Source organism: Pecten maximus, chromosome 2 (assembly GCF_902652985.1).
Source record: "Pecten maximus chromosome 2, xPecMax1.1, whole genome shotgun sequence".
In the NCBI taxonomy this organism is placed as follows: domain Eukaryota; kingdom Metazoa; phylum Mollusca; class Bivalvia; order Pectinida; family Pectinidae; genus Pecten; species Pecten maximus.
Genome location: NC_047016.1, coordinates 51,764,205 through 51,789,684, shown reverse-complemented (window position 1 = coordinate 51,789,684; position 25,480 = coordinate 51,764,205). Strand labels below are relative to the sequence as shown.

Below are 25,480 nucleotides of genomic sequence, written 5' to 3'. Positions count from 1 at the left end.
CACAATTGACTTGGCTCATTTTCACGTTTTCTAGACTGAGTTCTATCACTCAACATGGCAGAAAACAACTTAGAACTAGAAGAGGTTGACCCAAGCGTGGAATTTTTGTATAAAACGATGTGTAAGATATCGGATTATTTGCTGTGGAAACCGAATCGTGAACTGACATCAGTCATTACGACGGTATCCGTGCAGGTTGGGGGAACATGGAGTTACGCTACTGTAATATTATATTGTACTGTACTTCTGTATGCTTGCTAGAGCTCAAAAGCATCCTCTCAATTAAGAGGAGGCAGATCCTCCCAAACGAAACAGCATCATTAATCTTTGTTTTATGATTGAATGACTAAAATTGAAACATTCCCATTTTCCAGTTTTACTATAATAATTTAATAAAAAATAATGTTATCGTAAGCAACAATCTCGATAGAGAATTATAACGTAATAAATTAGCAGCCTCTTATGTTACATGCGTACGCTTTAATATATCAATTCAAACACAAAATTGAAATGATTAATGTGAAAAGTAAAAGTTGCAGCAGTACAATTTTAAAGTTGGACAAATGTGTTATTCCAATTATTATTGAAATATAATTATTTGAATTAAAGAATATTATCTGTTGTACCAGTTACAGATTAAATGCTTAATCTTTCCCACAATTTTACATTTTCTATAGTACAAAGAGATCCAAAGAAACGCAGAGTGAAACCAGTGCAGCGTCATCTCATACAGGTGGACTTTGGAGGAGGAGACGATAGCGATGATGATAGCGACTTTGATGTAGAAAAACATCACAAAGGTTATATATAAGGGCGTGAAACATCAGAATGTTCAGACTTTCCAAAATAACTCCTGCTTAGAGGGACAGGTCTATTTCAGGGAAACACAGTTGACCCTTTACTTTTTGCCATTTCGGAAGTCAAATCACTATTTCTCAGAAATCTGAACGGTCAAAACATCAGTCAAGTAGATATGTCCCTTCAAACTCATTGAGGTGAAACGGTTACTCCAACAATTATAGAGGATATCACGGCTAGAAACATATGATAGGCTCCATGTAACCTCTAACTTCCCAAAGTAGATTTACACTGTGCAGAATGTCAAATTTTCCATGTTTGGTGGTATTGTTAGAGTAATACATGACAAACAACTTAGGACAGGCGCTTGCCATGTCTTCAAAGTTTGCCAGCCAGTAGCCACTTATGTTATAGGCTGGACCACTCAATATGTTTTACAAACATTTAAAGCATGGAAACACAACCAAACATGCATTTGATTAGGAAAGACAACATCAGTGCTAGCCCTTCTTTAATTTGAAGAGTTCTAGTGTTAGACAGTTTTCCTTTAAAACTGACTTGTAGCTATATAGCAAGATCGTCTAAAAAATCAGAATAGCCAGACTTGTGAAACAAAAACGTAAATTTGATTAAAAATATTTATACATACCGTATTTGACCTAATAAGGGCGCGGGTAATTGACAGTGGGGGCGCCCTTATTAAGATTAGTTATTCTGAAGTTTTATGAAACAGACTATACCTTATAGCAGAAAACCCAAGGCTGTGGAAACGGTAAAATACTCCGTCATAAATATATTCCAGATGAAGATATCTATTCATTATCATATTAAGCTTAAATATCACTTGAATATACCTGTAAAGTTGTAAACCATGCCAGCTGATCTTTAGACCAGAGAACGTGTGTTCCACCATTTATGTTCAAATGGAACTCTTTTGTGTTCTATTTATAGACACAGGTGATTTCCCAGATCATCCCAGACATCGTTTTTTTGACCTAATAATTGATTTACAATGTATTTTACTAGCTTTCTGTTCTAAACAAAAGTTATTTATCAACAAGAATGAAGTCTTTTACTTTATCTTCAAATAAAGATGGTAAGATATTATTTGTATGTGTGTTTAGTTTCGGGTGCTCTTCGCAATGACATGTCATCTGTAGGAATAGACAAAAAGTGGCGAAAACTTGTGTTCCAGTTACCTAATTTGCTGAAGAAAACTGAACACATAAAGTAGCAAAACATTTCACAAGAATTATTACTTTTGAACACCATTTTGACACTCAGTCAAAGATTTATTTCCTTGAAAAAAGGTAGGGGCGTCCTTATTAGGGCAGGCGCCCTTATTAGGTCAAATACAGTATTTGTTACATACTGCTGTAGTGTATTATTGAATACCTGAAGTCTGAAATAAAAAGGTTGATTGTTTCAAAAGCATCTATAGTAGCACTAGTCATCTCTTAAGTATTTTACTGGATGCTAAATATTGAACCCCGAAAAAAGACTGTTGATACTGCACTGCAATACATACTGAATCATGATGAAGGTGTACCATTTCACCCCTAAATACACAAGAGTCAGACCTCATTTTGGGGAGTCAAAAATGCACTCTCAATGGTCTACTGGATGCCTTGTATGAGACAAAAGTTTTGACCCTTTACATTTCTGGGAATTCTGAAAATGCTAAATATGAAGGTTTACATCTGCAAGGGACAAGATATAATGTCTACCGATGTTCAGATTAATGTGTGCAATTGGTGTAAAATTATTGTCATTTAAAAACTATGATCTTCACATTGATGATGTGATATTTAAAGTTTTATCATAATAGTTCTAGATTATTGTAAGACATTCAATCAATATAACAAATCTTTCTTCCTGATAATTGAAAAAAAAAATTGTTTTTCAATTTCATATTCATCTTTGAAAACTGTTCAAGAATTGCATAAATGGGGAACCTTTGGCCTTGTGCATGGAGTTGATTTTTTTATCTAAACATGTTTTTTATCTGCTATAGGCTCAGATGACTCGGATGCTGCTGAGCTAAGTGAGAAGGATGACAACAATGATGACAATGAAGATGATGATAGTGATGAGGATGATGATTCCAGTGATTCATCTAGTGAAGATGAATATCCTAAAGAAGAAAAGCGTGCAACAGAAGGAGTCAAAATCGAGACTACGAGTCTGGAGGTCCCGTCTGGAATTGATGTCAAACAGGAAGGAGTTTCCGGCTCTGGTGGAAATGGAGTGGTTGTGGTATGAACAGTTTACAATGATCTTAACTCTGATATCATTTTGAAATCACAGATCTATGTTAATCCATAGAACATTAAATATTGCCTCAACCAACTTCCAAGATCAGAGAGTCAAATGTTTTTATTTTTTTCAAATCTTCGGGCATACCAATAGACCCACTGTCGAAATATATTTTTTCTAAATTTTACGGCGTACCAATAGACCCACAGTCATAATAGTTGTCCAGTCACATTAATCTTAACATCACAGCATCCAGTTGACTTGATTTTAAGCAGTTTCAGAAGTCAAATCACTATTTCTCTGAAATCTGAAGGGTCAAAACATAAGTCAAATAGACATGTTAGACATTTTGTTAATTGATATATACCAAAGTCTGTATCCAAACTAAATGTGTTTTTTTACAGGCGAGCAGCCTACCAGCCAGCAGTGTGTATCCTCTTTACAGACACAAACAGATCCGGGTCACTATCTGTTGTGTCTGCCTTGGAGATATCAGGTATCGATTCATCACGTCATAAACAATGTCTTAAAAGTGAAACTGGTATAACATTTGGGAAAGTGAAAAAAGAAACTCCTGATGGTATGAAATCTGATTGATGATTGCATGTTAAAACTTAATGTTTTAACTGTATGTTGTTCAGTGAGGTAGTCACAAACTACTACAAAGAGTCCCCCGCCTCAAAGTGACCCTGGCTGTTCAAAGGGCCTAAAACCGAGCAAACAAACAAAAGTCTCATCCCACATTTTTATATGGAAAAGAATTTGCATAAAACTATTTTGTGCTCCTAGCGAAAGGAAAAAATAGTGATTGACATCCAGTATCAATTCATTTACAGTGAAGAAGATGATGAGATTGTCGAATGTGACAACTGTGGAGTTTCTGTCCATGAAGGTAATAATCCTCATCAATAAGCAATTTGTAAATACTTGAAGCAAAAATACTGTGTAAAATACAATAAAAATGAGAAAAATGCACCCTTTCTGCTTCAATTATTTGAAAAACCTACCAATATTGGAAAAGAAACCTTATTATAGAGGGTTTGATGAGAGTTAGGTGAAAATCGTCTACTTGATTTTTTTATGGTAAAGAAATCCATTTATTAAAATCTCACTGTTTCTCTTACTGTTATACATCATATTTGAATTGCTAACTTACTTTGTACTTGTGTTAGGTTGCTATGGTATCAGTGAGAACCAATCAAATGCCAGCACTGAATCGTCAGCCAGTACAGAACCCTGGTTCTGTGACGCCTGTAAGGCCGACTGTAAACCAGTAAGTATGAAACTACAATGAAAATCAGAAATCTTGTATGGAATATTAATGTTTAACCTTATACAAAGGAATTGAAATCTGCGAAACCTATTACATAGTACGTTTTGATAAAGGATGACTTTACGCAAAGGAAATCCTAAAAAAAATTCTCGATTGAAACTTAAGACAAAATAGTCTTCTGTCAAAATTTTCCTCACAGATCTGAACTCTAAACGAAAGACGAAGGTTAAGTCCCAGTTCTTTGATTTTTATGGAAAAGTTGGGAGAGTTAAGTGGTGTTTTATATGAAACTGTATACTTGTACATTGAACTGTTCCTACACTTGATTTATTTCTATTCAGACTTGCGAACTTTGTCCGAATCCCGGTGGGATATTTAAAGAAACAGATGCGGGAAAGTAAGTGCTAAATCATGCTATGAAATATTTGTAATTTGACATTCTGTAAGTAGACAGTTTAAATGAAGGTGACGTAAAAATAAAATCTTGAAAAAAGAATGAAATGAAATTGGAATGCAGACAACCTAGAGTGACTGTTAGTGGTTATGTTACATACAGGAATACTTGATAGACATTATAGAAATATTATATATATCTATTGATAGAAGATTCATATAAAAATTTACGTTTTAAGGACTATTTCAGTAAAACATCTACCCAAAAGGAGGACTGCAGATTTGTCAAACAAAGAAAGAATTGATTTAATTTCAACAAAACTGTATATGTGAGGTCACATTATCTCTTGTGCCCACCATTCGTGACTGTTTTTCTAAGGTCTTTCTTTAGGATATATATATATATATATGTTACTGGATAGCCTCCAAATCTTTGTGTTGAATTACATGTGATTGTCTATATTTGTTTTTCTTGGGTCTTTCTTTTGGATATATGTTACTGGAATATCCCCTAAATCTTTGTGTTGAATTACATGTGATTGTCTATATTTGTTTTTCTAGGGTCTTTCTTTTGGATATATGTTACTGGATAGCCCTCAAATCTTTGTGTTGAATTACATGTCTATCTTTTACACACAGGTGGGTACACCTAGTCTGTGCTCTCTACACTCCTGGTGTTGCCTTTGGAGATGTGGACAAACTCAGCCCTGTTACCCTGTTTGAAATGCCCTACTCAAGATGGGGTGCACGGGTAGGTAGAGAAAATCTGTTACCCTGTTTAAAATGATCTACTCAAGGTATAATTGAATATGCCTCATATTTATTTCCAAAGCAGGAGTTGATTCAAAATTTAGAAAGGGCTTTTCCAGTAAAACATCTACCCCACCCCCAGGACTCCAGGTTTTGTTAAGGGGTACCTCGACACTCATAGAATTTATTTAATAAATTACATAGAAGTAATAGGAAGGTAATCCAACCATGGATTGAAGTGATTTATTGTGGAGTTCTGGGGTCAGGTAGATATTTTAAAGGAATAGCCCAAAGGTGTTTTTGACTTGGTGATCAATAGGTTCTAGTTTGTTAAAAGATCAGATTACAGCAGTTAACTATAGAGCAAACTTCAGTAAGAGAAACAATGTGTTTACGGTATTGTAACAATACCTTTAAGGTAAATTAGGGAAATAAAATAAAACAGATCTTTTTAGTTTGACCTTTGGACAGTGCCGAAATCCTAAACCGAATCTAGTTTGGGCTGTTTTGTGAGCTGAATTGTTATAGATGATCAGTCCAGTTTGTCTGTTACAGGAATGTTCGCTGTGCGAGGATGCTCGGTTCAGCAGAACAGGTGTGTGTATCAGCTGTGATGCGGGCATGTGTAGGACTTACTTTCATGTAACATGGTAGGTATAGAATTCCTGCATCCCTTTAAAAACAAGATAAACTTTTTTTATAAAGCAAAAATTAAAGCATATTTTGAACAAGAAGAAAGAAACTTAGTGTACTGAAGGAATGTTTTATAAGTTTTACTACTTTGTTCGTACTTCGTTAGTTAACTTATGCCAAGTGTATGGTTCCCAATATCAGTGATTTAGTGTTTGGCTAAGTCAAGGTTGACACGTGTCATCATGTCTTGTTTCAGTGCCCAGAAGGAAGGACTGCTGTCTGAGGCTGCTCCTGAAGAATGCATGGTGTGTAATTCAACAAAATATTGTTATGCCAACACTAAGGTTATTGGGTGGTCGCGTGGCACCTTGGTTACACACTTGCCTTTCACCTAGGCAGCTGGTGTTCTATTCCGCATTGGGACATGAAAAGATATATGGGGTTACTTGTCTACTTCGAGTTCTCCAGTTTCCTCCCACAATAAGACACCCTGGGTGCTTTTATCCAGGCTAAAAAGAGTGATTAACATATGATATAACTTGTTTTCTAATTGTTAGCTCACCTACCAGGAGACCAATGAGCTTATGGCATGGTGCGAAATCTGTCGTCCAGCCATCACCAGTCTTGTATCAACTTTTCTATTAAACCAACTTCTTCTTAATAACCAAAAAGCTCAAAGATCTGATATTTGGGGTGTAGCAGGCAGGGTTGAAGGCCTACCAAGTTTATTCAAATAAATGACCTTCACCTGCATTCGAGGTCAAAGGAGTCAAAAATGCTCAAATCTTTAAACAATTTCTTCTCAAAATCCAAGAGACCTGGAGACCTGATATTTGGCCTGTGGCTGGGGCGGAAGGCTATCAATCTTGTTTAAATATATCGGGTAATATATTGTGTGAAATTATAGTGTTTATTTTTTGTGCATTGTTAAATGAAAACTACATCTTGTCTGTACCAGAGAGCTAATGTACTGAAAACACTATACAGAAAAACTGCATATACTTTTATAATTTGTGTAGATACAAACTAATTTTGTTACACTCCCTTGGCTCTGTATTCTAATAGTTCCCCAGGCATTGTGATGTTGTAGGTAAAAATGAGAGAATGCATAGTCATGAGGCAATCAAATCTTTGTCAAATTAAAATTTGAATCGTTTTAAAGAGCGTTCTCAACAACAGACTAAATATTGTAATACTTATTTCCATGTTGAATATTCTTCCTTTCTGATGTTAGGACATTGCCGATCCTTTCTTTGCCTACTGTAAGATGCATGCTGATAAATTGATGGCTCGGGCTAAGCGGAGAAATTGGCTCGCCATACAGTCACATATCAAGAAACACACAGAGAAAGTGATCGAGGACGAGAAGGAAAAGGTAATTATATTAATTTGGTCGATAATTAAAAACATTATAAAGGTAATTTAAAAATCGAATTAAAAACCAATTAAACCATGCAAAGTCATTACCGTAAATATTCGGGTATAGTGCGCACTCGCGTATAGTGCGCAGGTACGTTTTTGAGGTTCATTTAAAAAAAAAAAAAAACAATTTTTTTTTTCAATTTTCAACTGAGCGGTAGATGAATTCTAAAGCATAAGATGATAGGAATTTGTAACTTATGAAAGCTTATTTACAATATGTACCACATTTAATTGGAATCACCGGTCAGATTTGACACATTGGATTGACAGGTTGTTTACATTATACCGCCACAGGCCTAGTCAGCTTGCAAATTGTAGCGGTCCCATCTACGCTGTTGTACCAACAAAATAATTAATCCTACCCTCAATTACCTTGTGTTTTTCACGCAGGTATGATATCTTGTTGTATCTGTCCACGAACATACAAAGCTAATTAAGCTCAATTATAACAAGATTGACTAGTAAGCTGACTGCTACGTAATGTAACACAGGCCGCCATTTTGTATACAGTACGGAAACAGGTCTGCAGTCGTCGTGCTGGTCACAACTTTTATATCAATGAATTAACATGTGTAAAGGATAAATATACAGTGCAGACGATAAATAAGAGTACCCCGGTAGTTTTCACAGTCATATCGTATTTTATATGGCCAGTTGGTCAGTGACTGCCGCATGAGATCAAGGCATTAGTGTTACCCCTGCTAATTGCGCATGCGTGCTGTTACAGCTTCCGTAAATAAACAAGTTGAACGTTATCAGTTTCTGGCAACATTCTGGATTTATAAGGTGATTAATTTAGAAGTATGAAATTACTAAGTACTGCTATATCATTTCAAGTTTTGTTTGATGTTAATTGAGATGTTATACATCGTTTTGGACCTGAATACGGGAACATGCTCAAGTGAGATCGTATGTGTACGGAACATGTGGCTCACGATCGACTTAGATAAATCCACGTAATTGCTGATAAATACACAATTTCAAGGAATTAAACATTAAAATAACTATTCATTTCTTTGATAATTTGTTAACTGTTACTTTCTTAATGCTTTATATATGTTATATATATATATTATAAGTATTCAATCAATCCTGCTGTGAAAGGAAACGATCACAAATCTCAGTCAAATCACATTCATTCTGACTGGGAAAAGGCTTGTACTTGCGTATAGTGCGCAGTGGTCTTTTTCACTTGTCAATTTTTGAAAAAAAGTGCGCACTATACGCGAATATTTACGGTATATGCATTTTGTTTTATGTGATGAAGTCTTTTTAAAAAAACATGTTAATTAGCTTGTTATATATTCTACCTGTCACCAGTGTTCAAGCCAGTCCAGTTCAACTACACATACAAATCTTAAGAAAATAATAATGTTATCATGCATAAATGTATTATACTGAAAAGAACAATTATTCTAGTAATGATATCTGAAAATTCATACATAAGCTGTGACATGGTTTATGAGGAAAAACTTGTTGAAGAGCTGACTTTGATTTATTTTGACAAGAAGGACGACGTAGAAACACTTAAACTTTGAAACTGTGTATCAGAAGATATTTATTTTTGCCCTTTCACTTTTGTATCAGAAGATATTTATTTTTGCCCATTCACTTCACATTTTGATGATAGAGAAAGATTGACAGTATTCAGTAATACTTTCTCTATACATTTATACAATACTCTCACTACACATTTCTGTTTTCTTTCCAGACACGATTTGACAGAAAACTAAACAGACATAGACAAAAGTACAGAATATCAAAATTCAAGCGGCCGCCATCATGGGGTAAGACTGTGTTCTGTTTGATTTGGATTTTGTTACCTGTAGTTGTGTCACCAGTCACATTTGTTTGATTGATACCAAAATTTGATCCAAGGAGGTCAAATAATGCTTCATTTTTCTCTACTTCATTTTATTTTGAGCTCATTTTGTCTGAAGGACCAAGGTGAGCTCATGTCATGCAGTGGCGTTCATCATCCCTCCATCAATAATTTAGCAAAATTGAACAAAAACAACTTCTTAAAAACTACTGATATGAACTCAGCCAAATTTGACTAAAGCATCTGTAAGTGGTGGAGATTCAAAATGCAAAATTACAAATGGTGGGTCTGACATTTAACTGATCTTAAAAGGGATTCTTTTTCACAAATCAATACACAACGTCAGTGGCCATATTGTGATGTCACATTTTCGGATTTTTTTTCATAGAGGTATGAAAAAAAAATTCAGCCAATCAGAAAGCAGCATTCTGCATACAAACAATGCAAAATTAATTATTATGATATACTAGTAATAATCATGACCTTCATGGAGACTGCCTGATCAGTGTTTTTGTGTTGTTCAGTACCGACACAGAAGCTGGTGAGATATCTGACATCGAGTCCCTCCTGCGTAAAGAAGATGCTACGGAAGGCAGAGCTGATGGGAATCATTACCCAGGTACAGCATGTCACAGAGGAGAAACAGGAGATGCGCAAGAAAACGCATATATCTCCGGCTTTGTCTGTGGAGTTCATCAGCTACTACCTTGGTAAGTGCAGCTGTCTTGTCAACAAGACAAATTTAGGACACGAAAGTAAAACTTATATAATGATTTATTTCATTCTGTATGTTAATTTGTCCTTTTCTGTTGAATAATTTAAATGTACAATAACGGAGAATGAAATGATCATAAAAATGAATATCGAATGAGATGTCTTTGGTTATTGTCGTAATAAAATTTATATATTTATGTAAAAAAAATATGACTAGATAAGTTTTCCAGTATGAAATTGTTGAGAATTTTTATTTTTTGCAGAAAGGAACAGTAAGATTGATAACATCAAAAGAAACATCACAGAGAATGTTACACAGAACAGTATGCTGCAAAAACAGGAGAGCATCCTCCGCCGTCAGTATGACCAGGTAAATAATAATACAGTATACTGCAAAAACAGGAGAACGTCCTACGTCGACTGTAGTAACACAGTATATTGCAAAAACAGGAGAACATCCTACGTCGACTGTAGTAACACAGTATACTGCAAAAACAGGAGAACATCCTCCGCCGTCAGTATGACCAGGTAAATAATAATACAGTATATTGCAAAAACAGGAGGATTTCCTACGTCGACTGTAGTAACACAGTATACTGCAAAAACAGGAGATCGTCCTACGTCGACAGTACGACCAGGTAAATAGTAACACAGTATACTGCAAAAACAGGAGATCGTCCTACGTCGACAGTTCGACCAGGTAAATAATAATACAGTATACTGCAAAAACAGGAGAACATCCTACGTCGACAGTACGACCAGGTAAATAATAGTACAGTATACTGCAAAAACAGGAGGATGTCCTACGTCGACAGTTCGACCAGGTAAATAATAGTACAGTATACTGCAAAAACAGGAGGATGTCCTACGTCGACAGTTCGACCAGGTAAATAGTAACACAGTATACTGCAAAAACAGGAGAACGTCCTACATCGACAGTTCAACCAGGTAAATAGTAAAACAGTGTACTGCAAAAACAGGAGAACGTCCTACGTTGACAGTTCAACCAGGTAAATAGTAAAACAGTGTACTGCAAAAACAGGAGAACGTCCTACATCGACAGTTCAACCAGGTAAATAGTAAAACAGTATACTGCAAAAACAGGAGAACGTCCTACGTTGACAGTTCAACCAGGTAAATAGTAAAACAGTGTACTGCAAAAACAGGAGAACGTCCTACGTTGACAGTGCGGTGAGGTAAATAAACACAGGATACTACAAAAACAGGAGAACAACTTACGTCGACAGTATGACCAGGTTGATGACTACTACTGTAACAGATACAGGCAAAATATTGTTTTTATCTCAACAAATATATTCTGTTGGTGCATAAAATGAAACAATTTGGCATTGAAATTCTATATTGGAATAAGTTTCTGAAACTTTTCATTACCGGTGGCATAAGCATATTCCTATGGCTGCTGCTGGTGAGCTTCGCAATTACTGACTACAGTTGTTTATGGAAACTTAAATAATTAGTTTACCTTGGTTTTCTATTTGAAACAGCTGCTTGCTGATATTGACCGCCTAAAGGACCACTCACAGCGATTGAAACAGGAGGGATCGAACATGTACAGCATGCTTACAGAGATGATGGTCAAGGTCAGCATCTCCAGATCCATCTCAACTGAACTGAATATTTCTACTTGATTAATTGAAATAATAGATTATTGGTGATTTGATATTCAGAAATCGCCTCTTGACTTTTGGCATTAGATTGATTAGATTGATTGCAGAAAAGCCTAACTTTAAGAAATCAGAGAGAAGAAGTAAAATTCAAAGTGATATTTAGGTTTAAAATAAGAATAAAATTGAAGAAATTTTAAATCTAAGGTCTAGCCTCACAAACCTTCCAGAACATATTCTTTACAGGAAACAGGATTTTCATTTAAGGGCTAAATTCACATGGGTTTTAAATGTGGCTTTTGAATACATGTACTACATCTATTTGATTGTATCCCAGTGAACCCTGAAACTGTACCTATTTATGTGGGATTTTTTTATCACCTTCAGCCTCTCACTATGCCAGAGATGTTCAATACCAAGAGAGCCCCAGTCAAAACCCCAACAAGACACGATAGTGTACCCTGTGTCTCACCTCCTGCCATCATTAACCAGTGAGTAACACTTAAGGCTGTATGCTACCTTACTTTGACAGGGAGACTTAAGGCTGTATGCTACCTTACTTTGACACGGAGAGACTTAAGGCTGGATGCTACCTTACTTTGACACGGAGACTTAAGGCTGTATGCTACCTTACTTTGACAAGGAGACTTAAGACTGTATGCTACCTTACTTTGACATGGAGAGACTTAAGGCTGTATGTTACCTTACTTTGACACGGAGACTTAAGGCTGTATGCTACCTTACTTTGACAAGGAGACTTAAGACTGTATGCTACCTTACTTTGACATGGAGAGACTTAAGGCTGTATGTTACCTTACTTTGACACGGAGACTTAAGGCTGTATGCTACCTTACTTTGACAGGCAGACTTAAGGCTGTATGCTACCTTACTTTGACAAGGAGAGACTTAAGGCTGTATGTTACCTTACTTTGACATGGAGAGACTTAAGGCTGTATGCTACCTTACTTTGACACGGAGACTTAAGGCTGTATGCTACCTTACTTTGACAGGGAGACTTAAGGCTGTATGCTACCTTACTTTGACATGGAGACTTAAGGATGTATGCTACCTTACGGTGACATGGAGACTTAAGGATGTATGCTACCTTCCTTTGACAGGGAGACTTAAGGCTGTATGCTACCTTACTTTGACAGGGAGACTTAAGGCTGTATGCTACCTTACTTTGACAGGGAGACTTAAGGCTGTATGTTACCTTACTTTGACAGGGAGACTTAAGGCTGTATGCTACCTTACTTTGACAGGGAGACTTAAGGCTGTATGTTACCTTACTTTGACAGGGAGACTTAAGGCTGTATGCTACCTTACTTTGACAGGGAGACTTAAGGCTGTATGCTACCTTACTTTGACAGGGAGACTTAAGGCTGTATGCTACCTTACTTTGACAGGGAGACCTAAGGGTGTATGTTACCTTACTTTGACAGGGAGACTTAAGGCTGTATGCTACCTTACTTTGACATGGAGAGACTTAAGGCTGGATGCTACCTTACTTTGACAAGGAGACTTAAGACTGTATGCTACCTTACTTTGACACTGAGACTTAACGCTGTATGCTACCTTACTTTGACAAGGAGACTTAAGGATGTATGCTACCTTACGGTGACATGGAGACTTAAGGATGTATGCTACCTTCCTTTGACAGGGAGACTTAAGGCTGTATGCTACCTTTCTTTGACAGGGAGACTTAAGGCTGTATGTTACCTTACTTTGACAGGGAGACTTAAGGCTGTATGCTACCTTACTTTGACAGGGAGACTTAAGGCTGTATGCTACCTTACTTTGACAGGGAGACTTAAGGCTGTATGTTACCTTACTTTGACAGGGAGACTTAAGGCTGTATGCTACCTTACTTTGACAGGGAGACTTAAGGCTGTATGCTACCTTACTTTGACAGGGAGACTTAAGGCTGTATGCTACCTTACTTTGACAGGGAGACTTAAGGCTGTATGTTACCTTACTTTGACAGGGAGACTTGAGGCTGTATGTTACCTTACTTTGACATGGAGACTTAAGGCTGTGTTTTACCTTACTATGACATGTAGACTTAAGGCTGTATGCTACCTTCCTTTGACAGGGAGACCTAAGGGTGTATGTTACCTTACTTTGACAGGGAGACTTAAGGGTGTATGTTACCTTACTTTGACAGGGAGACTTAAGGCTGTATGTTACCTTACTTTGACAGGGAGACTTAAGGCTGTATGCTACCTTACTTTGACAGGGAGACTTAAGGCTGTATGCTACCTTACTTTGACAGGGAGACTTAAGGCTGTATGCTACCTTACTTTGACAGGGAGACTTAAGGCTGTATGTTACCTTACTTTGACAGGGAGACTTGAGGCTGTATGTTACCTTACTTTGACATGGAGACTTAAGGCTGTGTTTTACCTTACTATGACATGTAGACTTAAGGCTGTATGCTACCTTCCTTTGACAGGGAGACCTAAGGGTGTATGTTACCTTACTTTGACAGGGAGACTTAAGGGTGTATGTTACCTTACTTTGACAGGGAGACTTAAGGCTGTATGTTACCTTACTTTGACAGGGAGACTTAAGGCTGTATGTTACCTTACTTTGACATGGAGGCTTCAGGCTTAATGTTACATTACTTTGACAGAGAGACTTTAAAATGTGAACTACCTTGCTTTGACAAGGAGACTTAAGGCTGTATGCTACCTTACTTTGACATGGAGACTTAAGGCTGTATGTTACCTTACTTTGACAAGGAGACTTGAAAATGTGTGCTACCTTACTTTGACAGGGAAACTTAAGGCTGGGTGCTAACTTACTTTGACAAGGAGACTTGAAAATGTGTGCTACCTTACTTTGATAGGGAGACCAGAAGATGTATGCTACCATACTTAAAAAACAATTTGTGCGATTAAAAATCTGATATAAATGACGAGTGTTTAGTATTTTGCAGTAGAAAAGAGTTAAGTATTGGTAACTCTTTAAAATAGTTTTACAAGGCTAGATCAAAATATTTAATTTTCAAAGGAGATCACAATTTGACCTGTGTTTAGAAAACATTGCATTTGGGATTGTTCTGCTGACAGGTGTGCTGTGTGTAAAAAGTCCTGTAATCCACATCTACTGGTGAAGTGTGACCTATGTAAAAAGTATTACCACCTGGGCTGTCTGGAACCACCACTCACTCGCATGCCCAAGAAAACCAAGCTGATGGGCTGGTAAGTTTTGTGACTGGGATTAGTAGTAAAGCTACTGAACCTGGAAACACTGGCATCTAGAACACTTTCTAAAGATTGGTCCTCGTTTGTATGCCACATGATTCAGTTGTAATTACTTCAATGGTTCTGATTTTTAGAATGTTGTATTATCAACATTTCACCTTAATGTACCGAGGTAAATAAACAAGAAGACACTTGTCGGTATCCTCCATGTAATTGGTTTGTAATCAAATTGTAACACTTTTACGAGCTTAGTTTGAAAGACCATGACCTTAAGTTATGTGTTATGCCTCCTAACATGAACTTTAGATTCAATCAGCAGAGGTTTGACTCTACGTTTTACGAGCCTTGTAAAGTGTGCTAGTTATATCTCTGAAGCTTATGGTCATGTGATTCTACATTTAGCCACTGAACTAGATCTTTAAAGATAAAACTGGTTGTTTACAGGCAGTGTTCCGAGTGTGATAACTCCAGCAGCGGTCCGGAGGAGGGCAATAAGGAGGACATCAATGCTCCACGTCGACTACGAGAGAAAATCAAAGAGCCTTTCAAATGGTCACCTGACCTTAAATATGAATTTGAAAAGGTAAGAAAACATTGATGGAGAAAGTTTGTTACCTGTTGAGCAGATTCTGTCCAAGTTTGGTCAGTGCTAGGGTTGTTCTACACTATAAACCATGACTGGGAAATTTGTTAAGGATTTTATACCCCAGTAAGGAGGGGGGGGGGGGGGGGGGGGTACAATGTGGTATTAGTACTAATCACTTGGTGTCTCCATCCATTCATACACAGCTTGTGTAGAAATATCTCATGAACCCCCTTGACAAATTTAGTTCATATTTATAATTTGAACCATAGCATCACAGCCTCAAGTTCAACACCTGATTAGAGTTTGGTGATCACCTGTTAGGGTTAAAGGTCAAAGGTCACACTTGATCACTTTTAAGGATAGAGGTTATATATCTATGCGAGTCCCAACTCACTTTGCTTTTATTTTTATTTGCGGGGTTCTGTTTTTCACTAAAATCACAAAAAAACATTGTAAAAATAAAATGAATTGAGAAATCGTGGACAATTTCAAAATCTCCATTCTCCCCCGTAAAATTCATTTTTACTTTCACCTACATTTTACATTTGTTTAGTTACCATCAAAGTACAGCGTGAAGAGTGGTACCAAGAAGGGAAGACAGAAGAAACGAGTAAACAAGGAGGATGTATCAGTCGCGGAGAGTCCCTCCACCAGTAGACCGAGTGTGGATAAATTTAGTCCCTCCACCAATAGACCGAGTGTGGATAAATTTAGTCCCTCCACCAGTAGACCGAGTGTGGATAAATTTAGTCCCTCCACCAATAGACCGAGTGTGGATAAATTTAGTCCCTCCACCAATAGACCAAGTGTGGATATATCTGACACTCCTGTAACTAAGGTACGGCACTGTAACTAAGGTACGGTACAGATAAAACCTCGACAGATTGTACTAAAACTACCAGTAAATATAGTCCCTCCACCAAAAGACGGAGTGTGGATATATCTGACACTCCTGTAACTAAGGTACGGCACTGTAACTAAGGTTCGGCACTGTAACTAAGGTACGCCACTGTAACTAAGGTATGGTACAGATAAAACCTCGACAGATTGTACTAAAACTACCACGTAAATATAGTGCCTCCACCAATAGACCAAATGTGGATAAATATAGTCCCTCCATCAGAAGACCAAGTGTGGATAAATATAGTCCCTCCACCAGTAGACCGAGTGTGGATAAATATAGTCCCTCCACCAATAGACCAAGTGTGGATAAATATAGTCCCTCCACCAGTAGACCGAGTGTGGATAAATATAGTCCCTCCACCGGTAGACGGAGTGTGGATAAATATAGTCCCTCCACCGGTAGACGGAGTGTGGATAAATATAGTCCCTCCACCAATAGACCGAGTGTAAATAAATATAGTCCCTCCACCAGTAGACCGAGAACGGATAGATATAGTCCCTCCAACAGTAGACGGAGTGTGGATAAATATAGTCCCTCCACCAGTAGACCAAGTGTTGATAAATATAGTCCCTCCACCAGTAGACCAAGTGTTGATAAATATAGTCCCTCCATCAATAGACCGAGTGTGGATAAATATAGTCCCTCCACCAGTAGACTGAGTGTGGAGAAATATACATTGTAGTCCTTCCACAAGTAGACGGAGTGTGGAGAAATATAGTCCCTCCACCAGTAGACAGAGTGTTGATAAATATAGTCCCTCCACCAGTAGACTTGAGTGTGGATAAATATAGTCCCTCCACCAACAGACCGAGTGTGGATAAATATAGTCCCTCCACCATTAGACCGAGTGTGGATAAATATAGTCCCTCCACCAGTAGACCGAGTGTGGATAAATATAGTCCCTCCACCAGTAGACGGAGTGTTGATAAATATAGTCCCTCCACCAGTAGACTGAGTGTGGATAAATATAGTCCCTCCATCATTAGACCGAGTGTGGATAAATATAGTCCCTCCACCAGTAGACCGAGTGTGGATAAATATAGTCCCTCCACCAACAGACCGAGTGTGGATAAATATAGTCCCTCCACCAACAGACCGAGTGTGGATAAATATAGTCCCTCCACCAATAGACTGAGTGTGGATAAATATAGTCCCTCCACCAACAGACCGAGTGTGGATAAATATAGTCCCTCCACCAACAGACCGAGTGTGGATAAATATAGTCCCTCCACCAGTAGACCGAGTGTGGATATATCAGACATGCCTGTAACTAAGGTACGGCACTGTTACTGAGGTACGGTACAGGTAAAACCTCTACAGATTGTACTAAAACTAATTGGTGATTGGTAATCATAGTATATCTTGTCATATCAGAAATTTGTTACATGTATACTAGATTTTGAAATAATAACTAGCACATAAATAAAGTTGATCTTTGTGAATAGTTTGTTATTTCTGGAAATTGTTACAAGATTTTAAAATGATATTCTAAAAGGTTTGATCCAAATTTGATTTTAACTTAGATTTGGGTGTAACTATACATATATATGGATATTGAAGTATATTATAAGCAGAAATTTGTATAAATACTGTTCCTCTCAAGAAAGTTTTACAGTAGCAGCCATGTAAACTGGATCTTTACAAGATTATGATACAAACTCCATACAAATAACACCTACGTTTTGTACAAAAATTACATGTGCAGCTATCATGCTATAGTTCATAAGAAGTTAGAATGTGATAATGCTGGTTTTAAAATGTGACAATCCGAGTTATGGCAAACATAGGTGGAGCTAAAATGCAATGACAGAACTGACTGGTCGGTAATGTCAAAGGATAATACAAACAGACACACAAGACAATGGTACATTTAAATGTGAATTTATTGTCAGGTACAGGGTATGATAAATAATGTTGTATAAAACTACTCGGGGTCCAAAGTGTAGAAATCATGACTCTAGAGCCCAGGGAAATCGGAGTGGGTCTGAACAAATGTTTAAATGAAGAGGGGTAAACGCATTTCTGATATGTTTAAATGAAGAGGGGTAAACGCATTTCTAATATGTTTAAATGAAGAGGGGTAAACGCATTTCTGATATGTTTAAATGAAGAGGGGTAAACGCATTTCTAATATGTTTAAATGAAGAGGGGTAAATGCATTTCTAATACCCAAATAATTTAAGGCAATTCCAGAATTATCTGTGTGGGAGGGGTGGGCGGCACTTGTATTAAAGGATTTGATGGTTGGTGGGATAAACCCCCATATTCCTTTTAGTCCTTATACTAAATTTGTTAAATATTTGATAGGTGGTGGGGAATTAGTTAACAGCTTTGATCAGTTAATTGGACAATGGATGCCCTTTATGGATGTGAATTAATGTATAGGCTTATAAAGTGGAACACAGAGTCCCTCAACATCTTGTTGATATTGAAAAAAATTCATATTTTTTTTCTCTTTTTCTATTTTTTCTTTAGACTGAACCAACACCAGATACATCAATTAAGCTAAGTCAGCCTCCACCATCCAAGAAACAGAGAGGAGGAAAAGAGGAACACTTTCGTGGGGAGTTGATGTGTGTTGTGTGTAACGGGCTGGGAGACTTCACCAACACTGTCAGGTACAGCTTAGTTAAGGAGAGTTGATGTGTGTTGTGTGTAATGGTCTGGGAGACTTCACCAACACTGTCAGGTACAGCTTAGTTAAGGAGAGTTGATGTGTGTTGTGTGTAACGGGCTGGGAGACTTCACCAACACTGTCAGGTACAGCTTAGTTAAGGAGACTTGATGTGTGTCGTGTGTAACGGTCTGGGAGAGTTGATGTGTGTCGTGTGTAACGGTCTGGGAGACTACACCAACACTGTCAGACACAGCTTAGTTAAGGAGAGTTGATGTGTGTCGTGTGTAACGGTCTGGGAGAGTTGATGTGTGTTGTGTGTAACGGGCTGGGAGACTTCACCAACACTGTCAGGTACAGCGTAGTTAAGGAGAGTTGATGTGTGTCGTGTGTAACGGTCTGGGAGAGTTGATGTGTGTCGTGTGTAACGGTCTGGGAGACTTCACCAACACTGTCAGGTACAGCTTAGTTAAGGAGAGTTGATGTGTGTCGTGTGTAACGGTCTGGGAGAGTTGATGTGTGTCGTGTGTAACGGTCTGGGAGACTTCACCAACACTGTCAGGTACAGCGTAGTTAAGGAGAGTTGATGTGTGTCGTGTGTAACGGTCTGGGAGAGTTGATGTGTGTTGTGTGTAACGGTCTGGGAGACTTCACCAACACTGTCAGGTACAGCTTAGTTAAGGAGAGTTGATGTGTGTCGTGTGTAACGGTCTGGGAGAGTTGATGTGTGTTGTGTGTAACGGTCTGGGAGACTTCACCAACACTGTCAGGTACAGCGTAGTTAAGGAGAGTTGATGTGTGTCGTGTGTAACGGTCTGGGAGAGTTGATGTGTGTCGTGTGTAACGGTCTGGGAGAGTTGATGTGTGTCGTGTGTAACGGTCTGGGAGAGTTGATGTGTGTCGTGTGTAACGGTCTGGGAGACTTCACCAACACTGTCAGGTACAGCTTAGTTAAGGAGAGTTGATGTGTGTCGTGTGTAACGGTCTGGGAGACTACACCAACACTGTCAGGTACAGATTAGTTAAGGAGAGTTGATGTGTGTCGTGTTAAATGGTCTGGGAGACTTCACCAACACTGTCAGGTACAGCTTAGTTAAGGAGAGTTGATGTGTGTCTTGTGTAACGGTCTGGGAGACTTCACCAACACTGTCAGGTACAGCTTAGTTAAGGAGAGTTGATGTGTGTCGTGTGTAACGGTCTGGGAGAGTTGATGTTTGCGTGTGTAACGGTCTAGGAGACTTCATCAACACTGTCAGGTACAGCTTAGTTAAGGAGAGTTGATGTGTGTCATGTGTAACGGTCTGGGAGACTTCACCAACACTGTCAGGTACAGCTTAGTTAAGGAGAGTTGATGTGTGTCGTGTGTAACGGTCTGGGAGAGTTGATGTGTGTCGTGTGTAACGGTCTGGGAGAGTTGATGTGTGTCGTGTGTAACGGTCTGGGAGAGTTGATGTGTGTCGTGTGTAACGGTCTGGGAGAGTTGATGTGTGTCGTGTGTAACGGTCTAGGAGAGTTGATGTGTGTCGTGTGTAACGGTCTGGGAGACTTCACCAACACTGTCAGGTACAGATTAGTTAAGGAGAGTTGATGTGTGTCGTGTGTGAACGGTCTGGGAGAGTTGATGTGTGTCGTGTGTAACGGTCTGGGATTGATGGTGACTGTGACGGTCACTGTCAGTACAGCTTGTGTGTCGAATGTAACGAGAGTTGATGTGTGTCGTGTGTAACGGTCTGGGAACTACACCAACCTGTCAGGTACACTTGTTAAGGGAGAGTTGATGTGTGTCGTGTGTAACGGTCTGGGAGAGTTGATGTGGTCGTGTGTAACGGTCTGGGAGAGTTGATGTGTGTCGTGTGTAACGGTCTGGGAGATTGAGAGTTCGGTAACGGTGGAGAGTTGATGTGTGTGTGTAACGGTCTGGGAGAGTTGATGTGTGTCGTGTTGTAACGTCTGGGAGAGTTGATGTGTGTCGTGTGTAACGGTCTGGAGAGTGATGTGTGACGTGTTAGTTGGGAGAGTGTGTGTGTCGTGTGTAACGGTTGGGAGACTTACACCAACACTGTCAGGTAAGCTTAGTTAAGGAGAGTTGATGTGTGTCGTGTGTAACGGTCTGGGAGACTACACCAACACTGTCAGGTACAGCTTAGTTAAGGAGAGTTGATGTGTGTCGTGTGTAGCGGTCTAGGAGACTTCACCAACACTGTCAGGTACAGCTTAGTTAAGGAGAGTTGATGTGTGTCGTGTGTAACGGTCTGAGAGACTATGCCAACACTGTCAGGTACAGCTTAGTTAAGGAGAGTTGATGTGTGTCGTGTGTAACGGTCTGGGAGACTACACCAACACTGTCAGACACAGCGTAGTTAAGGAGAGTTGATGTGTGTTGTTGGAGTGTATTTCAGGCAGGTTGCCATTGAAAGTTAGTTTCTAGTTCGTTTTTCTTTTGCATTTTGTAAAACATTCCAGAGATCTCCTCTTAATTTACTTATCATGGCACACTTAGATTTGAGCACATAACCTAATTAACACAGATTACACAGTGATGGTTTGATGTGAGACAATAATGTCTTAGAAAACCTTTGTTCAGAAACTGCAATTAGCACAGTCAAAATTTAGCAGAATGCTATCAGTTTGAAAAGTGCTTAAGTAAGATTACCAGATGGTTGTGTCCTTGGACAACACACTTTACCCTAATTGCTCTGAATTCCATGTGACAGGCCTCCTGTGTGTTGTTCAGTGTGTTAGCCAAGACCCTGGCTAGTCACAGGACAAAAAAATTGAATCTAGCAATATCTGACAATGGTACAATGATACAGATCTAATTTAGGATAATTTAGATAAAAAAAATAAAATATATCTTAAGACAACAATATAGAAATACAGTAAATGTTTATTCTGTAGAAATGTGAATCTTTTACAGCTGTGATGAGTGCAAGCTTAGTTACCACTTCGGATGCTTTGGACCCTCCTGCCAAGAAGTCTCCCAAACAGCGAGGATACTCCTGGCATTGTGAGGCATGTGATCCTACAGACAACTCGGTAATCTTTTCTTTGTTCAATTGAAAATAAAAAGATTTGCAGAAGCTTGAAATTGATAGCAATGGTCGTATTATCATTTTACAAACGAGATGCAAAATTGTACACCCAGAGGAAACCAGATTATAAACACTTAAATACATCCAACACTACTATCTGTAGCTGAACGAATTGATGTAGATTAAACATGGTTACCTCCATTTGTTTTATTGATTCTACTTTACATGTAGATTGATCTTTAAAATTTGTAAGTTGATGCATTAAGAACAAAAAAAAAAGAAATTTGTAAAACTATTTTGGTGATTTTGATTTGATGAGTGCATCTGTCAGGGAACTCCCAGTAAACAAATAAATGTTCCAAAATGATTCTGATTTGGATGGCGCCCAAGGTTTTTCCCCTTCCAAAAAGATGGGAGCATATATAGATTAATCAGGAATGGTGTCTATAGTATTTTGCTATTCACATGACAAGAAACTTCACATATATCTAAATAAGTATGGAGATGAAAGATCCAACTAAAAGTGTACTAATGCTACATTAGAAACATTTCACAAGCTATTTTTAGGTCACCTGAGACGAAGTCTCAAGTGACCTATTCTTATCGCCTTTTGTCCGTCACCGTGTGTCGTCCGTCTGTAAACAATTTGTACATGTATTTCCGACTTCTTCTCCAAAACTGCTGAACCAAATTTAATGAAATTTGGCAGTAAGCTTCTGTGGCTAAAGGTCATCCAAAAATGTGAATCATATAGTTACTTCAGTGGACAAGTAAAAAAAAATCCAATTAATGGTGAAAATGATTAATTAGATAAATGTATCAACAACAAAATCTGACAGGTTCTTGCCAGTGTGAGTATGTTTGTTATAATGGGGAGATAATCCTGCTGCCTCTTCACAACAAACTGTTGATTTTTGTTTCAGGAGGACGAGGAAGAGGATATGGAAGATGATGGTGGCAACAAGAATGAAGAAAATGAGGGAAAATAAAACATTTCCTGTACACACACTGTAGTGCTATATCTATATGTGACTGGACCAGTAGCTGAAATAGTACAAGTAGTGAAGTACTTCTGATAAATAGATGGACATATTCAGTATTTGTAAGAGAAGATTCCAATTTGTTAAGATTGTTTTGTATTCTTAACAGAAGAGAGTGAAGTATCTTGGGGTATGTCGTGATCAGTAAGTTTATCATTATCCCCAGCATCATCATTCGGGATGAAGCATTCCATTCGTACATCAGAGTGTTCACCTTTTGTCAGCGTTCTATCAACTTCATTTTAAACAGACCTTGAACATATACCTCATGGTCAAATATTAGAATACCTGGAATGAGTTTGTGTTTCAGGGTGCCAAGATCAAGAATGAGGTCACTATTACTACCTATAGAAAATCTCTGTCAGTCCTTTCGTAATTTAATATTTAACCGATTTTAAATCAGCTTCATATGAGATGACCTGAACATGTGCCATGGTCAAGGACAAGGTTACTGTTACTATTTTAGAAAATCATTGTTAGTGCTCTTTGATGGATTTTTGTTCAAACTTCATATATAATTGTTCAAATATGAGAAAACCTCAAGTGAGTTGATCTCGGCGCTTATCACTGGGTATATCAGTGGGTCTATCAAGGGGATTGTATCCTTTGTCCTTAAAGGAATTTAATAATTTTGTATGTTATGTTAGCACTGTAGTCCATAAGGTTAGCATTGTTTACTCTGTGAAATAAGAGGCAACTGGCTGTGGTCAACCTATTGTTATCTGATGTGAAATAAGAGGCAACTGACCGTGGTCAACCTATTGTTATCTGATGTTACTGAGCTGACGTCGTACATTTCTTGCCGTGTAATCCTCTAACATTGTGGTAATGAGTTTTGTGATGATTGTCTTATATTGAAGCCAAAACACATCCACAAACTATGAGAAAGAATGTGCCATATATATGTTTATATCTGACTAAGTATGATAGCATCTGTTAGATCAACATAACACAGAGCTCCAGGAACTATCTGTATTATAAACTTTACCTGGGTTGTGAAAAAAGTAAAATACAAATATATTTACAGTGCTGAACCTTAATAGCACAGTGTATCTCTTACAAGGAGCCCGTTTCCTACTTTTGGGTTGTGAAACAGTTGCTGGTGTACTAGCTGAACCATAGCCATGATTGTCAGTTTATGGATGCTTTAGTTCTGTATAATGAAGAGCATATAAAGTTGAATTGAGTTGAGTGAAGGAAAGATTTCTGATTTTACTTTGATACATGTTTAATATGTAAATACTTATTTACAAGTGCAATAAATGTTAAAATGTGATCATATTTTTGTCCGCAATTATTTTATCTCCACTTCCAATGGCTGGGATATAAGAAAATGAGTCAACAACCAGTTGCAAATTCTGACTGTACCAAAATACATATTCTGGAGCAAATATTGTATTATACATACTAATATATGTTGTTACAGATTTGTCTGTCGAGCTTTGATCTAAGTTGTTACAGATTGTCTGTCGAGCTCTGATCTAAGTTGTTACAGATTTGTCTGTCGAGCTCTGATCTAAGTCGTTACAGATTCGTCTGTCGAGCTCTGATCTAAGTTGTTACAGATTTGTCTGTCAGGCTCTGATCTAAGTTGTTACAGATTTGTCTGTCGAGCTCTGATCTAAGTTGTTACAGATTTGTCTGTCGAGCTCTGATCTAAGTTGTTACAGATTTGTCTGTCCAGCTTTGATCTAAGTTGTTACAGATTTGTCTGTCGAGCTCTGATCTAAGTTGTTACAGATTTGTCTGTCGAGCTCTGATCTAAGTTGTTACAGATTTGTCTGTCGAGCTCTGATCTAAGTTGTTACAGATTTGTCTGTCGAGCTTTGATCTAAGTTGTTACAGATTGTCTGTCGAGCTCTGATCTAAGTTGTTACAGATTTGTCTGTCGAGCTCTGATCTAAGTCGTTACAGATTCGTCTGTCGAGCTCTGATCTAAGTTGTTACAGATTTGTCTGTCAGGCTCTGATCTAAGTTGTTACAGATTTGTCTGTCGAGCTCTGATCTAAGTTGTTACAGATTTGTCTGTCGAGCTCTGATCTAAGTTGTTACAGATTTGTCTGTCCAGCTTTGATCTAAGTTGTTACAGATTTGTCTGTCGAGCTCTGATCTAAGTTGTTACAGATTTGTCTGTCGAGCTCTGATCTAAGTTGTTACAGATTTGTCTGTCGAGCTCTGATCTAAGTTGTTACAGATTTGTCTGTCCAGCTTTGATCTAAGTTGTTACAGATTTGTCTGTCGAGCTCTGATCTAAGTCGTTACAGATTTGTCTTTCGAGCTCTGATCTAAGTCGTTACAGATTTGTCTGTCGAGCTCTGATCTAAGTTGTTACAGATTTGTCTGTCGAGCTCTGGTCTTAGTTGTTACAGATTTGTCTGTCGAGCTCTGATCTAAGTTGTTACAGATTTGTCT

The 25,480-nt window shown here is 38.1% G+C and overlaps 1 protein-coding gene across 1 annotated transcript; it reads left to right on the top strand.

Moving 5' to 3' along the window:
* Positions 1 to 8: 8 nt before the first annotated feature.
* LOC117322429 (PHD finger protein 14-like) lies at positions 9 to 24,344 on the top strand. Its single transcript, XM_033877345.1, has 22 exons — positions 9 to 121; positions 678 to 800; positions 2,813 to 3,054; positions 3,459 to 3,550; positions 3,891 to 3,946; positions 4,227 to 4,327; positions 4,669 to 4,724; positions 5,360 to 5,471; positions 6,026 to 6,120; positions 6,360 to 6,408; positions 7,338 to 7,478; positions 9,237 to 9,312; positions 9,872 to 10,057; positions 10,325 to 10,431; positions 11,567 to 11,662; positions 12,074 to 12,177; positions 14,758 to 14,889; positions 15,337 to 15,475; positions 16,032 to 16,316; positions 18,858 to 19,000; positions 21,914 to 22,032; positions 22,952 to 24,344. Exons 1-21 carry the CDS (start codon positions 55 to 57, stop codon positions 22,005 to 22,007), a joined length of 2,496 nt encoding a protein of 831 aa, XP_033733236.1. The 5' UTR covers positions 9 to 54; the 3' UTR covers positions 22,008 to 22,032; positions 22,952 to 24,344.
* Positions 24,345 to 25,480: the final 1,136 nt, after the last annotated feature.